The sequence below is a fragment of the Sarcophilus harrisii genome, chromosome 1 (genome assembly GCF_902635505.1).
Source record: "Sarcophilus harrisii chromosome 1, mSarHar1.11, whole genome shotgun sequence".
NCBI lineage: Eukaryota > Metazoa > Chordata > Mammalia > Dasyuromorphia > Dasyuridae > Sarcophilus > Sarcophilus harrisii.
In genome coordinates this window covers 171,337,420-171,359,863 of record NC_045426.1, presented here as the reverse complement: position 1 = coordinate 171,359,863, position 22,444 = coordinate 171,337,420, and the positions used below count along the sequence as shown (strand labels likewise).

General features: G+C 34.2%; 1 protein-coding gene across 2 annotated transcripts in view; it reads right to left on the bottom strand.

Annotated features, from left to right (window-relative positions):
* Positions 1–22,444, bottom strand: part of MSH3 (mutS homolog 3) — a 189,729-nt gene that overhangs the window by 154,479 nt on the left and 12,806 nt on the right. For both annotated transcript variants that reach the window (XM_031966986.1, XM_031966990.1), the window contains exons 4-8: positions 17,382–17,597; positions 16,754–16,870; positions 15,837–15,954; positions 14,037–14,182; positions 7,776–7,942 (exon numbers count right to left, since the gene is read on the bottom strand). In XM_031966986.1, coding sequence (XP_031822846.1) covers positions 7,776–7,942; positions 14,037–14,182; positions 15,837–15,954; positions 16,754–16,870; positions 17,382–17,597 — 764 coding nt within the window. The remainder of the gene's footprint in view (positions 1–7,775; positions 7,943–14,036; positions 14,183–15,836; positions 15,955–16,753; positions 16,871–17,381; positions 17,598–22,444) is intronic.

Genomic DNA, 22,444 nt, shown 5'->3' with positions numbered 1-22,444 from the left:
AAAAATGGGAAATTGAGGAGATGCCCATCAATTGGAGAACGGCTGAATAAAATGTAGTATATGATTATGATAGAATATTAATGTTCTATAAGAAATGATGAGCAGGATGTTCTCAGAAAAACCTGGAAAGTCTTCCATGAACTTAAGCAAAGTGAAATATACAGTGTAAAAAATAATAGCAATGTTGTGGGATGATCAGCTATGAATGACTTTGCTATTCTCAGCAAAGTTCCAAGACTACTCAGAAGGACTTCAGATGAAAAATCCTGTCCATAACCAGAGAAAGAACTGATGGTGTCTGAATACAGATTGAAGCATACTCTTTTTTTAACTTCATTTTTCTTGAGGGATTTTTTTAATTGGGGGGGAGGGGGAATCACAGAGGAGACATATGTTTTCTTGTGCAACATGTCTTTTATGAAAATGTTTCACATAACTTCACATTTGCCTTTTCAATAGGGGAGCAGGGAGAGGAATGAAGAAAATCTGAAATTCAAAGTTTTAAAACCAAATGTAAAAATTGTTTTACATGTAACTAGGGAAAATAAAAATATTAAACAACAACAACAAAAAAGAAATAGTAACTCATGTAGGAAAACTGGTGATGCAACTTCACATAATCTATAAACTTCCATGGGAGAAGGATTAAAAATTTATATAAATGACTACTATGTGCCAGACACTGTGTTAAGTTTTTTGATTTTTTTTTGTTTTATAAATATTATCTCATTTGATCCTCACAATAACCCTGAGAGGTAGGTGCTATTATTTTCCCCATTTTACAGTTGAGGAAACTAAGGTAAACAGAGGATAAATGACTAGACCAAAGTTACACAATTAGTAAATGTCTGAGGCCCAGTTTTTAGGTCTTCTGGACCACAAGCCTAGATCTCCATCCACTGCATCACTAGCTGCCATAGGAAATGAGAAGGTACTTAAAAACAAATCTTCCCATATTCACTGTTCATTTGGGAGCAATGCCAAAGTAATTTTTTAAAAAGATACTGTTACTATTGATCAGAAAAATGCAAATTAAGACAACTTTGAGATACCACTATACACCTGTCAGACTGGCTAAGATGACAGGAAAAAATAATGATGAATGTTGGAGGGGATGCAGGAAAACTGGAACATTGATGCATGGTTGGTGGAGTTGTTAATGAATCCAACCATTCTGGAGAGCAATCTGAAATTATGTCCCCAAAGTTATCAAACTGTGCATACCCTTTGATCCAGCAGTGTTACTACTGGGCTTATATCCCAAAGAGATACTAAAGAAGGGAAAGGGACCTGTATATGCCAAAATGTTTGTGCCAGGCCTTTTTGCAGTGGCTAAAAACTGGAAACTGAGTAGATGCCCATCAACTGGAGAATGGTTGGGTAAATTGTGATAAATGAATGTTATGGAATATTATTGTTCTGTAAGAAATGACCAGAACCAGGAGATCATTACAAAGAGAAGAAATAATTACTATAATTTATGAGTTTAAACCCTTGCTTTGCAATTTATGGGCAAGTCACTGGGTACTCTCTGGGTTCCAGTCTTATCTGTGAAATGAGAGAATTAAATTATTTCTAAAGAACTTCTAATCTCATCCATTGTTCTGGATAAGTAAATTTTAAGATATTTTAGCATTAAGTTCAAAATACTTTATAAAAATTAATTTCAAACGAAATCTTCCTAAAATGTGTTTAAAACATACCTGCCTTCTTAACATTTATCAAATGCCCATTCTGTGTAAGGAAAGAAGGAAATAAACACTGATTGACACCTATATTATGTGCTAGACGCAGTGCTAAGTACTTTGATATATATAGATATAGATATAGATATAGATATGTACTGTCATTTAATCACAATCTTATGTTATCTTGTTTAATCAACATAACTTTCTTTTTTCACAGAAAACTACTTTTATTCTACTATTTCAAAGGCAAATTCATAGCCCAAAAGTGATAAGAGAAATGATTATCAATAACTAATTAAGGGAGAGATGCAGATTTTTTCCCTGTCCTATTTCCTTGTTCAAGGCCCAGCTATTGAAGAACATAGCAGACCTCAGCCAAAAATTTATCCTCCAACACTATCTTATCTAGATAAATTGTCCATTGTGTTATACTCAAGCAAATTTAGCTAAAGATAAGATATTCAGTCTAGACTGTTCAAGACTGGGGATGGTCTGGGTGTAAGATAGTCTCTTTGTCTAAGAGCTACCAAATGTCACTCTCCCAGCCCTATACTGTGGTGAGTCCAGTTCTTTTTGTTAAGTCCAAATGGACTTAAATAAGTTGATTGCCACTCTCAAGAAGATCTATTCTTCCAAGATCATATAAACTATGAGCCTACCACCATGAGGAGTCTCTGGGATTCGAGAGTGTCACTTTATTAACAAAATGCTAGCATTATTAATAAAATTATTAATTACCCAGAAATTATGTCTTTCAAACCTTTTAAATATCACAGTGATAATATAATTCCAAACATGGTCAGATTCACTGAAAAACTTCAAAGAAAAGTAGCATGTGGAGAATATTATCATCAATTTTATTTAATGAAAATTTACAATTAAAATTAGTTTGCTTTATTTTATTTATTTAATATTTTCCCCCAGTTACATTCAAAATAATTATTTTTTGTTTTTAAAATTATTGAGTTTTAGGTTCTCTCCTTTATTTCCATCTATATGCAAAACATTTCCATAAAAGTCAAATTGTGAGAAAAAAAAAAGATCTTCAATGCCAATGAAAATAAAAACCCTCAAGAAAAATTAAGTTAAAAAAGAGAGAGAATGCTTTTATCTGTATTCAGATACAATCAGTTCCTTCTCTGGATATGGATAGGATTTTTCATCATAAGTCCTTCAGAATAGTCTTGGATCATCATACTGCTGAGAATGGCAAAGTCATTCACAGCTGTCATCCCAGAGCATTGTTTTTACTTTGTATATAGTACATTTCACTTTGCTTGCGTTTATGGAGAATTTTCCAGATTTTTTTTTTCTGAAAACATCCTACTCATCATTTCCCATAGAACATTACATCATAAACATATACCACAGTTTATTGAGTCATTTCCCTACTGATGGGCATCCCCTCAATTTCCATTATTTTTTTTGCCCTGAGAAAAGAGTTGCTATGAATATAAAACTATGTTCATGTAAATAAAATGTTACGATCCTGATTCTATAGCTGAGGAAATTGAGGCAGCAGAGTTCCAACTATTTGTCCACGGAAAACAGAAGAGTCTGAAATCAAATTTGAACTCTGATCTTCCTGACATTGTGTACTATGGTGCCACCTAGTGGCCACTACCTAGGAGAAGGACCTTCCCAGGCACACACAACTATGAAAAACAAACAATTTTCTGACTGGATTTACAAACTTACTGTGATATGCTGAAAACACAGCTGTGGATGCAGATGGTGAGGGCACAGTAAGAATGAGTACTCACCTTAGCAATGGCCCTAGATCTCACTTTCTATAAACTATTCCTGTTTATTTCCCTTGTTCCTATTTCTTTTTCAACAACTAGGTGACTCAAGGGATAGATAGGTAGAGTGTCTTTCTTGGAGTAGAATCTGAGTTCAAATCCGACCTCAGGCACTTCCTGGCTGTGTGACCCTGGGCAAGTTGCTTCATCCTGTTTGCCTTAGTTACTCACCAATAAAATGAGCTGAAAAAAGCAAATAGCAAATTACTCTTAATTATCTTTGCCAAGAAAATCCCAAATGGAGTCACAAAGAGTCAGACATGACTGGAAAAAAAAATTATCTTTTTTCATAAACAAGAAGCAATTCAAGCACCAATGCAGAATTTCTGACCAGCAGTACATCATTGGTTTTCAACAAAATTAAAACCTTAAAAAGAAAAAAAAAACTGAAGCAAACTTCTTCTAAGTTGTTTTTTTTTTTTTGTTTTTCAGAAAATCATGACTTTATCCATTACCATCAATTATTCTTTGACTTCTCAATACCAAAATCATCAAGACTTCTACCTCACTCTCATGATACAGCATCAATATCCCCATGGCAGTTTGTATTCATTTCTCTTTCTCCACTGTCCTAAACTGGTCCATGCAAGCAAAAGGAACTAAATTATTCTACCAATGGTTGCAGCAACAATAATTTTTATAAAGCTCTTTCAAGCGATAGTGTCTGTCTCATTTGATCCTCACATTAACCCAATGAGATGGGTGATATAATCTATATTTTGCTGATGAGGATATGGAAACAGAGGTAGTATTAAGTGACTTACCGTTAGTGTAAAACACAGGATTTGTATCTAGGTCTCTCCTGATTGTAAAGTCAGTGATCTTTCCATTACCACAGTGACATGATCTGAGATCATAATTTTATGTAAGTACTATTTAATACTGATCTTGATCAGAATTCCAGGCAACATTTAAAAATGCATCTTTAATGTAGTAATGGGATGGAGAGTCCAATCTGATACCTGTGTGACAAATGAGTTTTCATAAAATACCTTCTTCAAGTGCATTTTATATTCTGAATAATATTTTAGTGCAAAGCTTAATCAGTGCACTAACACTATGGGGTAGGAGATCTTTGTCCATTCATGCATTAAGTTGTATGATGCAACAGGTTAAAAATAATGCATGACACTTTTGAAAATTCTAAGATAGTAAAAATTTCCAGTCTCAAAAAGTTTTATTTTTCAGAAGCCTGTGGCACTAACACATGTTGAGAACAGTTTAAACTGTCTCTAGTCTGCTTATACCTAGGAAGGAACTTAATTTACTGGCACCTGTCAAGAGAGAAATTGCCAATAATGTCAGAAGACACTAGTTTCATCCAGGAGGTGAAACAAATGCTATAGAAAAGCCAGGATGTACTTTTTCAGACTTGGGATTTTTCTGACTTTTTAGCAAGCTACATGAATTTGCATCTATAGAGTTTTACTATATTATTCAAAAATGTTAACACTATCTTTCTGAAAGCATATATAGCTCAAGCAACTCCATTTTATCAATTTTTAAAATTTTTTTGTCTTTTTAAAAAGAATTGGTCCAAAGTTGGGAAGGCAAACCCTCAAAGAACTATTCATATAGGATACATGAGCCAGGGAAGTAGGGGGGTTTTAAAAAGGAGAGAGGAGAAAAGGAAGAAAAAAATTTAAGGCATTGTTTCTCAGATTCAAAGTCCATATTTGAGAAGCCATTCCAGAAGCCATATGTGAGCCCATACTTGGTATACCTATGTTTAATAAAATACTGGGTTTAAGAATTAGTATTATTCTAATTCATCAGTTTTTCCTGTACTTGCTTTTCTCAATATACAATTTTTTTTTCTCTTTTGAAACTTTTCACATTTCAATCCTTCAATTTTCACTAGAGTTTGACTGACTTCATGGCATCAATATAAGACAATCTTCTGTCTATACATTCCTACACAGGCTTTTTAAAGTTTTCTCTTCCTTCTTTTTCACTATCAAATTCCACCTGTATCTTCACCTATTCTTTTCACCAATGGCCTCCTTCTAACTTTATTGATAAGAATGAAACCTTATGATTGAGATTCTTTGTCTCCCCTCTTCCATACTAAAATATTTCTCTCTCCTTCAACTATCTTTTCCTCTCTTGTCGGAGAAGCTATAGTGCCCATCCTCCTTGCCAAGACTAATCCTCTTTTATTAGCCTCTCCTGTCTTCTGGAATCTTGCTTTATCCATCATCCCCACAAGTGTATCTTTAATTTCCTATTCTATACTGGTTCCTTCGCCTCTACCTATAATCTGTCTCTCAACTAGAAACAACAAAGTCTGCCACCCCTCTGGAAGTCAAAAGCAGGAATCCAATTTAAAAAAAAAATCAGGCTCTATGAGTAAATAGGGCCTAACTACTCCATCTAAGAGTGAGGACCTGGCCTTAATGAACTTTATGCATGCGCACACAGACACACAAACACACATATAAAGAACTGAGTCTATAGATATGAGTTAAAAAAAAAAATACATATATAAATATATATAGAGAACACAATATTCCAAAGGGCACAAAAAGAGGCTTCCATCTAGAATTTAGCAATCTGTCTCCATTCTTTGCCTCTTCTCTCTGAATTGTCAGAGTAATATGGCAGAAACACAATAGAACAGAGTCTTCCCAGTAAGCTATGTGTCAGACCTTTTATGTCAAAGATAGCCTCAAGACAGTCTTCTGAGTAAACTAGGCACAAAGAGAGGGAAAATAAGGGTGAGACCTGTGACTGACCCCAGGACCTTCTCTAATGCTTTGAAGGGCATATCCCACTTCATATTTCCACTTTCCACCTCCTGACAAGCCTCTCCCAAGTTTGCTCCTGCTTGCAGTGAGGTGAGTTTTCTGGGCCTCAAGACAAAATATGACTACCTTATATAAAGATGGTCCTTAAAATAAGAACAAGAAGAGTATAGTCACTTGTCTCCCTAAACAGACCTCTGTAGAACCAGGGAAAACCACTGATAAGTCTGACTAATTTTCTAATAGTTAACATATAACATATAACGCCAGTGATTGTGAATTGATGACCAAAGATACATAAGCCTCATTCCCAGCTTTATGTGCCCTTGATTCCCACCACCCTCAATTCTACCCCTTCAAATATGTTCTCTAGAACATTTATTCTATAACTTAAAAACTTGCTTTCATCTTGAATCTTTCAATCCTTCCACCTTCTGGCTTCCTCCTGATGATATAGCATTACTGTCACCCTTTTTGGCAAAGGGTACATTTTCACTCATAGCCCCTGATTTACTGCTTATACTGGAGGAGTCAGCATACCCCTACTCCTGTTATCTCTTTCCCTCCATCACTCAGGAAACTCTCTTCCTTTAAGATTTATACCATTCCAATTTAATAGCCAGTGCAGATCCTGGCAGCCAATACTATCAATGGCTATGACATTCTCCTTCCTTCCCTCCTAAATTCATGAGCGTGGGTCACAATCATTTTCTCAACCCCAACTCTTTCCCTCATAGGAGAGAATGTCAACATACATATTGATGATCCTTCAAATTCTCCAACTTTACAATTCTTCAGCTCCCATAATCCACTCCTTCACTCCACCTCAATCACACAAAGAGATGATTATGTCCATTCTCTTGCTATCAATCACAAGTGTTTTATTTTCATGTTTAAATAAAACAAGAACTAAGAAACTAATACACTGAAAGTTTAACAGTTAGATAAACATAACTGCAACTTAATTTCATCCTACATGAACACATATTACTAAATAAAAAAAAATATATATATATATATATATATATATATATATATATATATAAGTAGTTTTGCAACTTGAAAAATAAAAGCAGTTTCTCAATCATTTAAAGTATTGGCTTAGTGACTCATGAAATAGGAAATGCTATGGGGACCTCTTGTGGTAATATTTAAAATTATCTAAAATATATTTTTTTATTTTTTTACAGGGAAGCTTTTATAAATAGAAAACTTCATTTTGCAAGAATGAAGCTAAACTAAAGCAGGAAAAAAACCCATATTAACTTGAATGTTAATCAACCAGTATGGAACTTCCTATATAAAAATATTTAAAATTTATGTGAATTTGCATCTAAAGAAAACTCACAGAAAAAAGTTATAAAATATAAAACTTGATACCTGAATAGGCATTTTCAAAATTAAACAAAATTTTTTTCAGGAATGAACCTTAGATGGCTTTCATTAATTAAATGACTACTATTAAAGAAATTTAGCTTTTAAGACAATTGACTTTAAACAACCTTGACCAAATCCATTTTATTAAAAATGTAAATACACACCTGACAGACGTTATACTCCTGATGAATCTTTCCGTGTGATCAGACATCTCCGAGGGTAGAAGAAGTTCCACAGGCTGCAATTTCGAAATACGGGTCTCTAATTCTGAACGAGATACTGAATCCTGGAAACTATCAAAAACGACTTCACCAGTTGTGGGCTGCACTCCCTGAAAAATAGGTATGCCATGTCATATGGAAAATAGGTGTTTTGCTATGTTTAAGTATTTATTAAGCACTTATTATATACCAGTCTTTATAATAGATTATATAAGCCTCACAGTTCAAATATTTTACAAAGATACAAGAGATGTTAAAAAAAATATCAATTAACTATGTCACTGATCATCACATCACAACAGCAACAACAATAACTATTTGGACTCTTACCATACATTTCCAAGGCTAACAAATCATTTCCCTCACCAACCTAATGGAAAACATGATTTCTTTTTTAAGAAAGAATTATAATCCTGAACAGTAGCATTCTAAACTTCACTTAATAAGTGGATTTTAAAGAAAACATTTCTTAAAACCCATAAACAGCTGTAATCCACTTTAGTTTCCCCTTTATCTCAAGGCGATCACCCATCCACTCTGAAAAGAAAAAAACCTTACAATCATATGATGCTGACTAGAGCAAAAGAAAAGCAGTTAAGAGAAACAAATAGCTTTACTCAAAAATGAAATATTAATGTTTGAAAATAAACACTTAAATTCCAAAACTAGAAACAGCTTTGCTTTGCAATTAGCCAACTGCCTGGAGCCAAAAACGTTTATGCTGGATTAGCAAAGAACAGACTTTATACTATTTAATATTGTAAAATGCTTTTGGTATGCTTTTTAGTTAAAGAGGAACTATTAAAAAAAAAAAAAAAAACCAGAAAACAAAACTGAGGAAAGAGGGAATAGTGAGGTGGCCAAGAGGCAAGAATAACAAAGGATTAACAGCAATCAAAGGTGCCCATCTCAGCATTTCAGACCTTAATTAATTCTGCTTTTTCAGTGTCTGCTCTCATTTGTAAAACTCCATGTTTGTTCTTTTATTATTATTATTTATTTATTTTTAATACACATTGCTTTATAAATCATGTTGGGAGAGAAAAATCAGAACAAAAACTGTGGGAGAAATTTTTAAAAAAGAAAAGAAAAAAGAAGTGACCACAGCATGTGTTATCTACATTCTGTCTCCTTAGATCTTTTTTATCCATTTGGACTGCTTCAGATCACCGAACCACTGAAAAGAAGCAAACTTTTCAAAGTGGATCATCGCACATTCTTGCTATTATTGTGTACAATGTATTCCTGCTTCTGCTTCTCTCACTCAACATCAATTCCTGTAAATCTTTCCAGGCCTTTCTATAATCCAGGCCTTGTTCATCATTTTTTATAGAATAATATTATATTACCTTCATTTACTACAGCTTGTTCAGGCATTCCCCATATGATGGACATCTACTCATTTTTCAATTCTTGTGGGTTCTTGTGGTGAAAAGACATGTGGGTTCTTTTCCCTCCTTTAAGATTTCCTTGGTAATGCCTAGAAATAGCACTGCTGGGTCAAAGGGTATGCACAGTTTTATAGTCTTTTGGGCATAGTTCCAGATTGCTCTCCAAAATGCTTGGATCACTTCATAACTCCAACTATGCATTAGTGTAACAGTTTTCCCACATCCCCTCCAACATTTATCATTATCTTTTCCTGCCATCTTAGCCAATCTGAAAGGTGTGAGGTGATACCTCAGAGTTGTTTTAATTTGCATTTCTCTAATTAATAGTAAATTAGAGCATTTTTCTTGTAACTATAGATGGCTTTAATTTTGTCATCTGAAAATTGTCTGTTCATATCTTTTTTACCATTTATAAATTGGAGAATGACTTGTATTATTATAAATTTGACATTTGTTTTTCAAGTATTCTTTAGCTATAAGTCTGTAATCTTTAAAGTATAGATTGTATACATATCAATATCTGTTGCTTGAGCATCAGTCAAACCAAGAAGTAACAATAAGCTACGTCACAGTAAGCTATGTCATATTTTACTGTCCTATCTTTATTGTCTTATGAATGTGTGAACTTGCTACCGAAAATAAACTTCAAGCACAAAATATACTGAAATTTTCTCATTTGACCAACCAAGTGTCCTTACAGTATCAGAGAAAAGTTTTGTAGGAATTCATGCTCATCCCCATTTTCATAGACCCAGAACATGAAGAGAGATCCTTTGACTTCAAATCCAATGTTTTTTTCTCACAATTTCATACAGTCCCCCTGCCTCCTGCTAAGGAGTAAATTAACCAGCAAACCTAATGCTAAGGACATCATCCTCTATTGTGCTCTTTAGGGTTAATTTCTAACATATATAGGATTTTTACAAACCTAAATCATCATATAAATATCAGTCATCATTATCATTATTTTTACTACTCACATAAGGCCCAATAACCTAACCAATACCTAACTGTGAGCTACTATATTGGTCCTGAACACAATCTACAGCCATTCCAAAACAAATGCTATGCTGAGCCATTTCAGAAATAGCCTAACGATAAAGCAAACTTCATTCCCTGATTTGATATAAGCAGAATAAAGAACAAACTCTTAATAGAAAGACATTTTGAAGACAATTTTGAACATTTTAAAAGGCAGAAAAGATAAGCATAAGTTCTTGGCTAGTCAAAAGATCTCAATTGTATATAATATACCTCAGAGCTTATGACTCTAATAGTTCTAAATGATCCTAAATGGGCAGATTTTCACAAATGAGGCAGATTTTGTATTTCAGCACTTTCACAGGTCTGTGATTTCTTCAGCACAGGTGGATACTCCTGATTATTAAAAGCAGATATTGAACAAGACCCAGAACATTAGAAGACATAGTGACTAGACTGTATAACAATGAGGAATTTGTTTAACACTAATCAAAATCCCAACCTGCTCCATCCTTTTAACAGCAGTGTTCTCCCAATGCTATATCAGATGGATACAAATCATGGAAATGCATGATCTCAAAAGAGCAATAATGATCAATATCCCAAAGTAATGTAAAGTTACAGACATGAGGACATTAGTAAGGTACAGCATCGTATCAAAGACAGTATACATATGAGAAGTAGCATGAAAGAGAACATATATGACCCAAAAAGAAGGTAGCCAATCAGTGAGAGACAACAGATAGACAACCTGAGTGTTATGTTGGTTAGACAAGGCAGGCAGACTCAGGACTTCTGATTTCCTTGGTAGAGGATCTTCCAAGAAGGAAATTCCCATTAATTTTTTTATCTTCTAAATCTCTTTGCTACAATTTAAAAGATCTAATTACTAGAACTGTAATCTTTAAATGACCAAAAGCACGCAGCCAATATATGTGGAAGGGAGGATTCCATTCCTTTAGTTAAATTTTCTGTGGTCCTTCTGAAAACTTTTTGTTATTTGTGATAGACAGAAGAGTACCCTAGCTATTCAATAGGATTTTTTCATGCTATATGGCCCGTACATTTCCTTTTCCAGGCACACATTTTTCTTCATGATGTTCCTTACACTGTTTCTCCTAGACAATGTTTTTGAGGAAAGTTTCACAGCCTACACAAGGCCTACACAAGATTATATACCTTGTTGGGGCAGCTAGGTGGTGCAGTGGATAGAGCACTATCCCTGAAATCAGGAGGATCTGAGTTCAAATCTCACCTTAGACACTTAACACTTCCTAGCTGTCTGATCCTGGGCAAGTCACTTAATCCCAATTGCCTCAACAACAACAACAAATACACATACACACACACACACACACACACACCTTATTAGGGATGTTGTAGAATTTGTATTTAAGTGCAGGTTGGAAGAAATTAACTATGAAGTCTCCAAGTCTGAGATTCTATTTGACATTTGTAGAACACAGGTTCTAAGTCCTTTCAGCCTTATTTTGGCAATGGTTTTGCATTGATTTCTCTAAACAATGGTGATGCAGGGAGTTAATGTCTTTATTTTTTTTCATCTCCTAATTTTGGACACAACTTGTTCTAACAGATCTAGTCTAGTGTTTCTTCTCTCTACCTTTATCCTTTCTTTGAATTTTGCTTATTTTGATCTTTGCTTAACTGGGCTAATGATCCAACTACACATAGAAAACTCAAAAATTAATGATGAGACTGTTGCAGGACTTCAAAACTTGCAGGAATCATTGGAATCCCTGACACATGAAGTAATAGACAATAGATTGATTTTGGAATATTTCTAGAACTTATGGATATGTATAATTCCTCATGTTGATTCATCTTGTTTGTTACATCACTACCAGCGTATGTTATATTACTATGTGTTTGTGTGATACCTCCCATACTAATGGATTTATGTATATCTGTTTCAAGTAAGACCTTTCAGTCCAGAGGAAACCTGCTAACAATATCTGGTTTGGTGTTCTCACCTCCATGAGAAGTCAGAGAAGGTATGATCACCTCTTTTTTGATATTTTCACTTCTCTTTCTGAGAAGTCAGGGAGGGAATAACTGCTTGTGTTCTCAAATAAAAGAAAGTGGGAGACGTAGAAGGCCAGAACTCTGGAGAAGTATACTTGAAACAAGGATACTTACAACAAAGTGTTAACTCAGTGTTATTGATGAGATGATGGTTCTCTAGTTCACATATATTTAGTACTTTGTATGGTGATATAATGGTTCTCTAGTTCACACACATTTAGCATGCTATAATGATGTAATGATAGTGAGGTATTTAATAGCTGAGAGAACTGGAAACAGACACATTCCATCTTTGACCATCTTCCTGGTAGCTCCACTGCCTTCTGCACTCCTCCACTAAGATCAAGACTGGGTCAGACTATAGCAGACTCAGACTGTGACAGACACAGACTGTGAAGGAGCCAATAAAGACTTTAGACTCTATTCCTGTTCATCCTCATAGTGACTATCCTGCTGAGACCAAGGCCCGTCTGGAAGACCTCCAGAACGCTAGCCTGGACATTACACTTTTTAAAGTTTTTCTTGATTGGGGGGGGGGGGGGGGGAGAGAGGAGAGGTGGTTATGTGCATTTTCTTTTGCAATACTTCTAAGAGGAAATATGTTTTGCATATCTACACATTTCTAATCTATATCAAATTACTTGCTATCTCAGGATGGGAGAAGGTAAAAAGGAAGAAAGAGAATCTGGAGATGAAAACTTAAAAAAGAAAGTTTCAAAGTTTTTTCCACATACAATTTGAAAAACATAAAATATGAAATCTTTCAAATTAAAAAAAATTAAATGGCCATGAATGCCAGTCATTTTCTGTTAAGATATAGTCAATCTGATCATTCAAAATGGTGTTATTCAACACTTGCCTTACAACTCTTTTCTTAAAAAAGTATTCATAACAAAAAAAGTATGTCTTTGAATCATGAACCTAAAATTTCCAACAAAGTTTTCACTATCTTCCCACATTCATCTCATAATGAAGTAAATGATTATCAAAGTACACATTGAATAAAAGTTACTTCACACGATTCTCAGCTTCTGCAATGGATTATTTTCATAAAGACATGTACATTTATATTCATTTTGAGCCCTGACTGGCAAGATGACCAAGTATTTAGATTCCTAGATTCTCATCTCAGAAGAAAGCCATGAGGCATGATATAATAACATTGTCAACTTAATTTACAACAAAAATAACTTTATGGGTATATAATCCAATTCCTTTAGCCTCTGGCCAAGAAAGGAGGCATCAGAAGAAGACTTTAGTGTATAACATATATACTACATTTAAACTGACTGGAGAAGATTAGGAAAATAAAGCTGTATAAATTTTATCTATAAAGTAGATTAAAACTTTCCTTTAATGAATTTAATCTTTTTCTGTCTGACCTATTTTTCCAAAGCTAGGCATTATATTCCCATAATTACCTGCAATGATTAACAATTTTTTACCTATGCAAGCTATACATAAAATGGACTTATTGAATTTATAAAACATGACTTCACTGTCACTGTTAAATATTTTCATTCTGCTATCCTAAAGTACCACATGTGTGTCCACATAAGTATGTCCATCTTAAATTGTAAAGTTGTGGAGAACAAGGTCTGACCTAGTGAAGTTTCTATAATAATTTCATAAAATGGCAATCACAATGAAGCATATAATAGGAACACGTTTACATTAATGATGAATCAGAAAAATATTTTGGCACCATATCAGTTGCATGCACTATGACAAGCTTTATAGTAAATCTGCAGTCAAATATACATTCATATTTTACCCAAATATTACTTACCACAATGCCAATTGTGATATTCCCCTTTTGTTTATCTTTCATATTTTCTTTATTTTCACAGATGCACAGGAGATAATTGTTAGATGTGTCACTTGTTATTTCTTCAACATTTACAGGGTCATCTAACTTGATCAAAGGATTCACATTTAATAGTTACTTAAGGAAATAAAATTGATTTGTTCAACTCCTACTAATAACAGCAAATCTACTATCTATTCTCTCCATCAAGAAAGCTGATCAGTTATCCATACTTTTTATACCTCATTCTCATATAGCTTTATATCTCATGTTTAAGTAGCATCTAATCTTATTTACTTTTACTCTTAGTTCATAGGATTATAGATTTAGAGCTAAAAGGTACCTGAAAGGTCATGGGATATTTACCCCTCACTTTATAAGTGAGTAAACTAAAAAGAAAATGATTGGCCCAAAGTCAACCAGGTAATAAGTAGAAGAGTAGAGATTTGCACCAATACCCTTTGACTGCCAAACCAGTGTTCCCTCTAGAACTGCAAGAAGTTTTAACTAAGTACCTCCCAGCTCTATTATTCTACAATTCTGTACTTCCCGCTCTATTATTCTATAATTCTAAGTTTCAACTTATCTAAATTCTGCTAGCACAGAAACAATGTCCTCAAAATATTCTACCTTCCTATTTACAGAGTATTTAAAAATATATATATATCTGTAGATACTCTAATAGTTACCACTGATCTTCCTGAGTTATACTACTTGAGGTCTAAGCCACCATCATAAAATTAATGCCAAAAGTAAAAGCACAAATATGCCAAAGCAACCAAGACACAATATAAGCAATCGTCCTTTTAACCTTAAAATACCCAGTAACTGACAAGGAAAAATTGGGAAAAATTGAAAAGAAGTAGAAAGAAATGGAAAAATATAAAATAAGAGAGACTTAAGAGTACAAAAGAGAAGATAACTAAAAGAATACAGGGAAGAATTCAATTAAGACTTCAATTGATACATTTTTAAGAAAAAGCTTCCTTTAACAAAAATTGGCCTGAGTTTTGAGGGAAATGAAAGAAATTCTAAAAGTGAAGGCAGAAGCAGCAGCTATCTATGTAAGAGGCAGTTATGCAATCTAATGCGCAAGAATCTTATGAATGGATTTCAATCCTGATTCAGCAGATGAGACAGATAAATGGATAACTGAGATGAATGTGCAACGCATGTGCGTGTGTGTCGGTGCTAAGGGGAGAAGGGGGAAGGATGTGGGAGATCTTTATGTATACGTATGTGTATATATAACATATACATATATACATATGTAGTATATTTATATATAGAAATATAACAAAATAAGCCAAGAAAGCTGGAAATACTTGCTCAAGTAACAGAAAAAGTATGGCAACAAAAAAGATATGGCAAAAAGAGAAGCTCAAAGTCCTGGAACAGAGTCCTATGCATCTCATCTTATTTCTACCTTTGGTAATGAAGTCTCTGATCACAAAATCTGTCCCTAGGGACAGTCTCTCCAATAATAGATGTATCATAACATAACCACATTACCAAAAAACAAAAGATATTCATGAATTATCACTGTCTTCTACCAAGCTGTTACCAAAAATTTATTTTCTCAACCCTAATTCAATTGACTATTTTTTCCCCATTCATCTTCCATCAAACATCATTATAGCACATACCCATATTTTGATGTTTGCTATGTCAAAAAGTATCAACTTGAAAGAAAGATTATATAAAACCTTCTTCTTTAAAAAAAAATTCTACAAAAAATATTAGGAACTTTTAAAAGCTAAATTATCAACTCCAAAAGGATATCTTCTCCAATAAGTGTAGATTTAGTATAAAGAGCAGTCAATTTTCGAGTAAAGAGAGAACTTTTATTCTCTCCAATAGCCTTCAGTGCTGCAGTTTCAGTTTGCTTGACTACTCCCACCTGTAAAAGATTATGCCATAAAAAATTTAAAATCAAGTGTCAGACTTTAAAATACTTACATTTTAAACTTGAGAGGCTAATTTGTGCACGCTGGATGTAGAGAGTAATAGTAATAGTACTACATGGAAATAGCTTAAGAAGTTTATCCAGGGCTAACCTGAAATCTAGGGAAGGGGGTGGGGGAAGGAGGGGAAAATCTGGAACAGAAAGTTTTGAAAAGGTCAATGTTGAAAAAATTACCCATGCATATGTTTTATAAATAAAATGATATAATAAAAAAATTTAAAATTAAAAAAAAAAGTTTATCCAGACAAATTATTTAGAATTGCTTTGCCATATATGTTAATGTTGTTGTTGTTCAGTCATTTTCAGTCATGTTTGATTCTTTGTGACCCCATTTAGGATTTTCTTGGCAAAGTTAGTGAAGTGGTTTGCCATCTTCTGTTCCAGCTCATTTTACAAATGAAAAAATTGAAGCAAACAGAATTAAGTGATTTTCCCAAGGTCACACAATTAATAAATGTCTAAGGCCCCATTTGAACTCAGGTCTTCCTGACTGCAGACCCACTGTTTTATCTACTCCACCACCTAGTTGGATTTCTGCCACATTTAACTGCATCTAAAAAAGGGAAATGACCAAAAAAAACCCCAACAAAGACAAAGTACCAAGAAAAACAAATTTCTTCCATATGCCAAAATACAAATCTGAGAGCTTTCAAATTTCATTAGAAAGACTCATTTTTTTCTAATGTCAAGAACTGCCATGCTCATTTACCAACCAACCAAAGCTAACACTTACCTTATGTCCTTTTGCCACAAGACGGCGTACATGAACAAAAAGTCTGTGAGTTGGTATGCTTGCTGTCATAAAGTTATGATCTAAATGACAATATATGTTGAGTTCCCGTGCTGCAATCTGCAAAATACAAATATAAATACATACAAACTCACTAAATTCACAATCTTATTTTTCTGTGCAGAATCCTATACTTTACTTCCTTTTTGCAAAATATAACTACTAGACCTCAAGAATCAACAAATGAATCTGAAAGCTTTTTATAAAGATATATAAAAGGATTTTCTTTATCTTCCCAAATCTATCAAAACAGCCAAGGATGTAGGCAGTTAGAAACAAAAACAAATTTGCATATTATATATATATATATATATATACATATATATATGTATATATATATATATATGATTTTAAAAAAACCTCATTCACTTCTGAATTAATTTTTCTACATAAAAACAAAAAGTAAATAGGTACATTTTAAGGGCTTGATAAGATTCACTTTTCCTAACTAGCTAAAAATAATCTCACCAAGTCAGAAATATGAAACAAAAATTTTTGAAAATGCTATAAGCTACAATTTATGCTACTAGATAAGAAAAGTAATCTAAAATATTTGAAAGAAGCAATTTACCTCTGCATCTTCTCCAAAGAACCTATATTTGTATCCACATTCAATACACAAGATGGCATCTTTATGTTGTTCTTTCATTTCTAAGTATTGCAGTTCTAATGGGGTATAAATGCTTTTGGTTCTTCTGTTAGTAGGTTTGGGCTCAGATGTACTCTGTAGGCTTTCATGACTTTTAGTTGATAATGAAAAATGAGTAAAATCAAAAAGTGATCCTCCCTGTCAAGAAAAAGAAAAATTAAAATATATAATCATATCTCATATATCATTTTAATTGTTTAATCAAATTACTCCATTTCTTCAATTCAGCACATTCTTGGTTTACATTAGAATCCCCATCAAACATTCCTAAAAGAAACTACAAGAAAATCTCAGATTTAAAAAAAAAAAAAAAAACATAATGGAATGCCAGAGGGCCATCCTTGGCCTATTTCTGTTTAACATTTTTATCAAGAACTTAACTAAAGACATAGATTATATACATACCAACTTTTCAGAAGTCAAGCCAAATTTGTAAAAGAATAATTTGACAGCAAATGACAAACTCAAGACTCACAAACATTTCATCAGGCTAAAGCAATGAGCCAAATCCAATAAATTGAAAGCTGATATGTTAAGAATTAATAGCTAAAAGGGTCTTAAGCAGCCAACTAAACCAACACAGATCTGAAAAAGAATCTCCACTCTAAGACACCCTAAAATGGTCATTCAGTCTCTACTTAAATTCCTGCAGTTAAAAGAAAACTGCTACTTCCTAAAACAGTCTATGAAACTTATAGATAGTTCTGTTACAAAATATCAAACCTCATTTTGCCCCCTTCAAACTTCTGGCTATGCCTTCTGAAGCCAAACATGATAAATTTAAACTTTTTTCCATTAAAAAAAATTATTGAGATATTTGAGGACAGTACTTGATGGCTACCCCAAGTCTTCTCTTCACCAGTCTAAACAACTCCAGTTCCTTCAAGAGATTGTCAGACAAAACACCCTCTATATCCTTTACCAAATTGGATGCCAAAGGATTTAATTCAAGAGATAATTTTTTCGGCTGTGTGACAAAGATCAAAAGCTGTTAGCAGACTGCAACCTTAATGTGAACCAACAGTGTGTGTGCAGTGACAACAAAAACACCAATGTCACCTCAGGCTATAGTTCCATAAGGATAATGTCCAAAATTCATCCATTCAAAGAAGCTCGTATTAAGAGCCTACTATCAGACAACTTACTAGGTACTAAGAATGATATAAGGAAAAACTTAACAGTTCCTGCCCTCAAGAACTAAGTTTTTATTGGGGACAAAAGTAATAACCTGTACATAAAATGAAAAGTGTGTGTGTGTGTGTGTGTGTGTGTGTGTGTGTGTTCGTGTGCGTGCGCACACTTGTGTCCTAAAGCAGATGGCACTTGAAAGAATCTTGCGAGTCTGGGAGGCAGAGGTAAGTTGGGAGGACTGTTCAAACTGCATCAGGCCTTGTGCCTAAATCCAGGTATCACAGTTTAGAAACAGAACCCACAAGCTGGAAGGCAATGCTAAAGGAGGATAAATTAGGATGGCAAGATGTCATGAAGGAAGTGGAATAGAGAAGACTTAAAAGGGAAGGGGACATAGAGGGAAGAGAAACTGTGGACATGAAAGAAACCCTTCTAAGATATGAATATTTGTTTTGCTCGACTCAGGCAAGGAATTAGACTTATTTAACTCCAGATATAAGAATTAACAGCACTGAAGAATGCAATACATTATATTCCACAAACATTTATTAGCATATGCTATGTGGGAGGCTCTGTGCAAAGCATTAAAAGCTGCAGACACCGCTAATTCTATCTAATACTAGACAATATTTACTAAGAAAATCATTCAAAAATGAAATGGGTTGCCTGAGTGAGCTCTACATTACCACAGGTATTCAAGGAGCTGGATAACTGTTCATCAGCCACGTTACAAAAAGGATTTCTGTTCAGACACAGAAATCCCAGAATTTCTGGGATTTCTTCCAACCCTGAGATCCTATGATTCTTTGAACAACATTGGTCAATGGGACAAAAAGTGATGTTCAGTAATTTTTCAGTCATATTTGTCTCTTCATAATCCTATTTGGGGTTTTCTTGGTAGAGATAGTGGAGTGGTTAGCTACTTTCTTCTCCAGCTCTTTTAAGAGATGAGAAACTGAGGCAAAGAGCAAATTGTACAGGGTCACACAGCTATTAAGTGTCTGAGGCTGAATTTGAACTCAGAAAGATGTCCTCTTGACTCCAAGTCACAAAAGCTTGTCCACTACACCACCTAAATTTCAAATATTCTAACTCTCTATGTGAGAATTGGATGGGGGTCTGGTTTCCAGTTACAAAAACTAAATTGGAGAGCTACAAAGAAATGAGGTGAAGCATAGGAATTAGGACAATAAAAGAATTTTCTTAAATAGTATCCAATATCAAACCCAGCAGTAACATTAACCATAAGTGAGAGGAATCTGTCTAATAAGAATAGGAATAAAATAATTAAAAAGGATGTCCACATCATTAGTCAAGTCAAATGAAGTTGATCAACATTTATTAAGTATGCCAGGCATTATATTAAATTTTGAGGCTAATCCCCCCTACTCCCCCAGAAAAAGCAAAAAAAAAAAAAAAGGAAACAAAACTAATAAAAGGAAAATGAGTCAGGGGTGAGGGATTCAGAGTTGAAAACAGAAGAAAAATGTACTCAGAATTTAGAATAAGAAAACACATTGCAAAATATAATTAGAGTTGGGGATTTGGAAAGAAAGTATGGAAATATGATCAGAGAAGACTTAAACTCACAAGGGGAATCAGGCTCTTCAGATACGCCATAACCTTTGTAGTAGTCAGTGGGGAATCAGAGGAAGAACTGAACTATATCCAAAAAAGGTGAACACCAAGGGAAAGTATAATGATGCAATCAGGAGTGGAGATTCATGCTCACATTGGGAGGGGGTGAGAAGGGGGGGGAGATTAGGCCCTCCAGGGAGGTTGTGACCTCAGTGGTACTCAGTCAATATGAAATCTGGGGAGGGACTTGCATGTGGAGTATTAAAAAAACTATGTCTATTGATCCTAAGGATTCATATTCTATAGAATACCCACTTTTGCAGTTGTGCAATTAAAGACTTTAAACTTCACTTCTCCCAAGTTCAATGAAATTATTTCTCACATCTCTGAGCCAGTAGTCTGTCTGTGTTCAGAGAACTAACATAAAGGGGCCTACTTTCTATCAAAGGAATAGGACAAGGGATACAGATAAAGTGAATCAAAAAGTAGAGTGGGACAGGAGAAAGCTACACAAAATGCTTCAGGAAAATATGGGAGAGAATACTATCAGCAGGACAAAGGACAAAGAACTTGAATGAAATATTAAAAAGAAAAGGAAGATTCTGAAATTCTGATGAGGAAATGCACTCCAGGAACAGGTGAGAACTATGTTGATACATAGAGGTCCCCTTAACTGTTCGAATACTCTACATACTTGGTTCTAAAGAATGAAAGAAAATTTTCTAAAAGGATAAACTCAGCAAGGGAGGAGAATATGGCACATCCTCAAATCCAAATTCACACCAAGTTTTTAACTTTAAATGGAAAAGCTACAATTTTCCAAGTTGTCAAGAAGAAAAGAGAAATAACATTTAAAGATGGGGAAGGGAGAAGGGAATAACCTTAGAACTCAGACTTGGGGGATGGGGGATGAGTATGTTAAGGAGGGGGAAAAAAGTTATACAAAATTAAGAAAAATACAGCTGCAACCTCAAGAAATTATCCTGAAAAGCAGATTTTTCTCTTTGAAGGCAAGAGACTAATTTCAAGAAGCTGAAACAATTTGTTGAGAAAATCCTATGGCTACAAAGATTACCACGAGATATAATGGAATTACGGGGTAGATGTAAGTAAGTTTAAGTAAGTAACAAAGAAGTAAGTTTAAAAATGGCAATGTTTTTTTTCAAAGTAGCAAAGAATTGGAAACAAAGTAGATGACCAACAACTGGAGAACAGTTAGATTGTAATTCAAGAAGACAATGGAATATTATTATGCTTTAAGAAACAATGAATATTAAAGATGCAAGAAGCTAAGGGATGATTTCTAATGCTTGATGAAGAGTGAAGCAAGCTTAATGAGAAAAACAATATAAAGAATAACAACAAAAATGTTAATGTGAAGAGGAAAAACGCTGCTAAATACTGTGTAACTTTAATAATCTATTGTTTGTTATTGTTCTGCATCTTTATGACCCCATTTGGGATTTTCTTGGCAAAGATACTGGAGTGGTTTGCCATTTCCTTCTTTAGCTCAGTTGATAGTTGAGGAAACTGAGATAAACAAGGTGAAATGACTTGTCCAGGGTCACACATCTAGAAAGTGTCTGAGGCCAAATTTAAAACAGGAAAGAGAGGTTTTGAAGTAAAGGGGATTCAAAAAGAAAAGGTATCAATAAAGTTTTTTAAATGTCTGTTTGAGTTCTTGGATTTGTCTCCTGTGATTTTTGACCTCCTGTCTTTGCTATCCAGTTATCTATTTGCTGTCAATGTGATACTGTACTGAGGGACACACTCCCATATCATCTCCCCCACACGATTATGGCTATTAAACCATAATACCAAATTTTCTAGACTTCTTTCCAAAAGGAAATTACATAGTTTCTAGCAAACCCATATGCAAGAGGATATGTAAAACACAAGACATCAGTGCTAGAAGTGTGTTAGATAATGTATTTCATGTTCTTCATATGGAAAAGACAATGATGTGCCACAGTTCTCTTTTGCTGTCCTGACTCGATTTCCCTGAATTGTTCTGCCTCAGTTCCTAATTGTTTAGTTCAATCCTGCAACACCACCCTTCCCTCTTAATCATGATAATCCAGATAAGAAGACCTTCTATTTTAGACATCATCAGAATGCTGGGTGCCTTTCCCCATTCTGTAATTCCAATTTATCTGAATGCCTCCCCACACACTATCAGAACCAGATTGTTAATCCAGTTCCCACTCTTAGCACTCTAACTCCGCCCCTGCCTCAGTATACCCCTGAGCCACATGTATATATAGATATAGGTATAG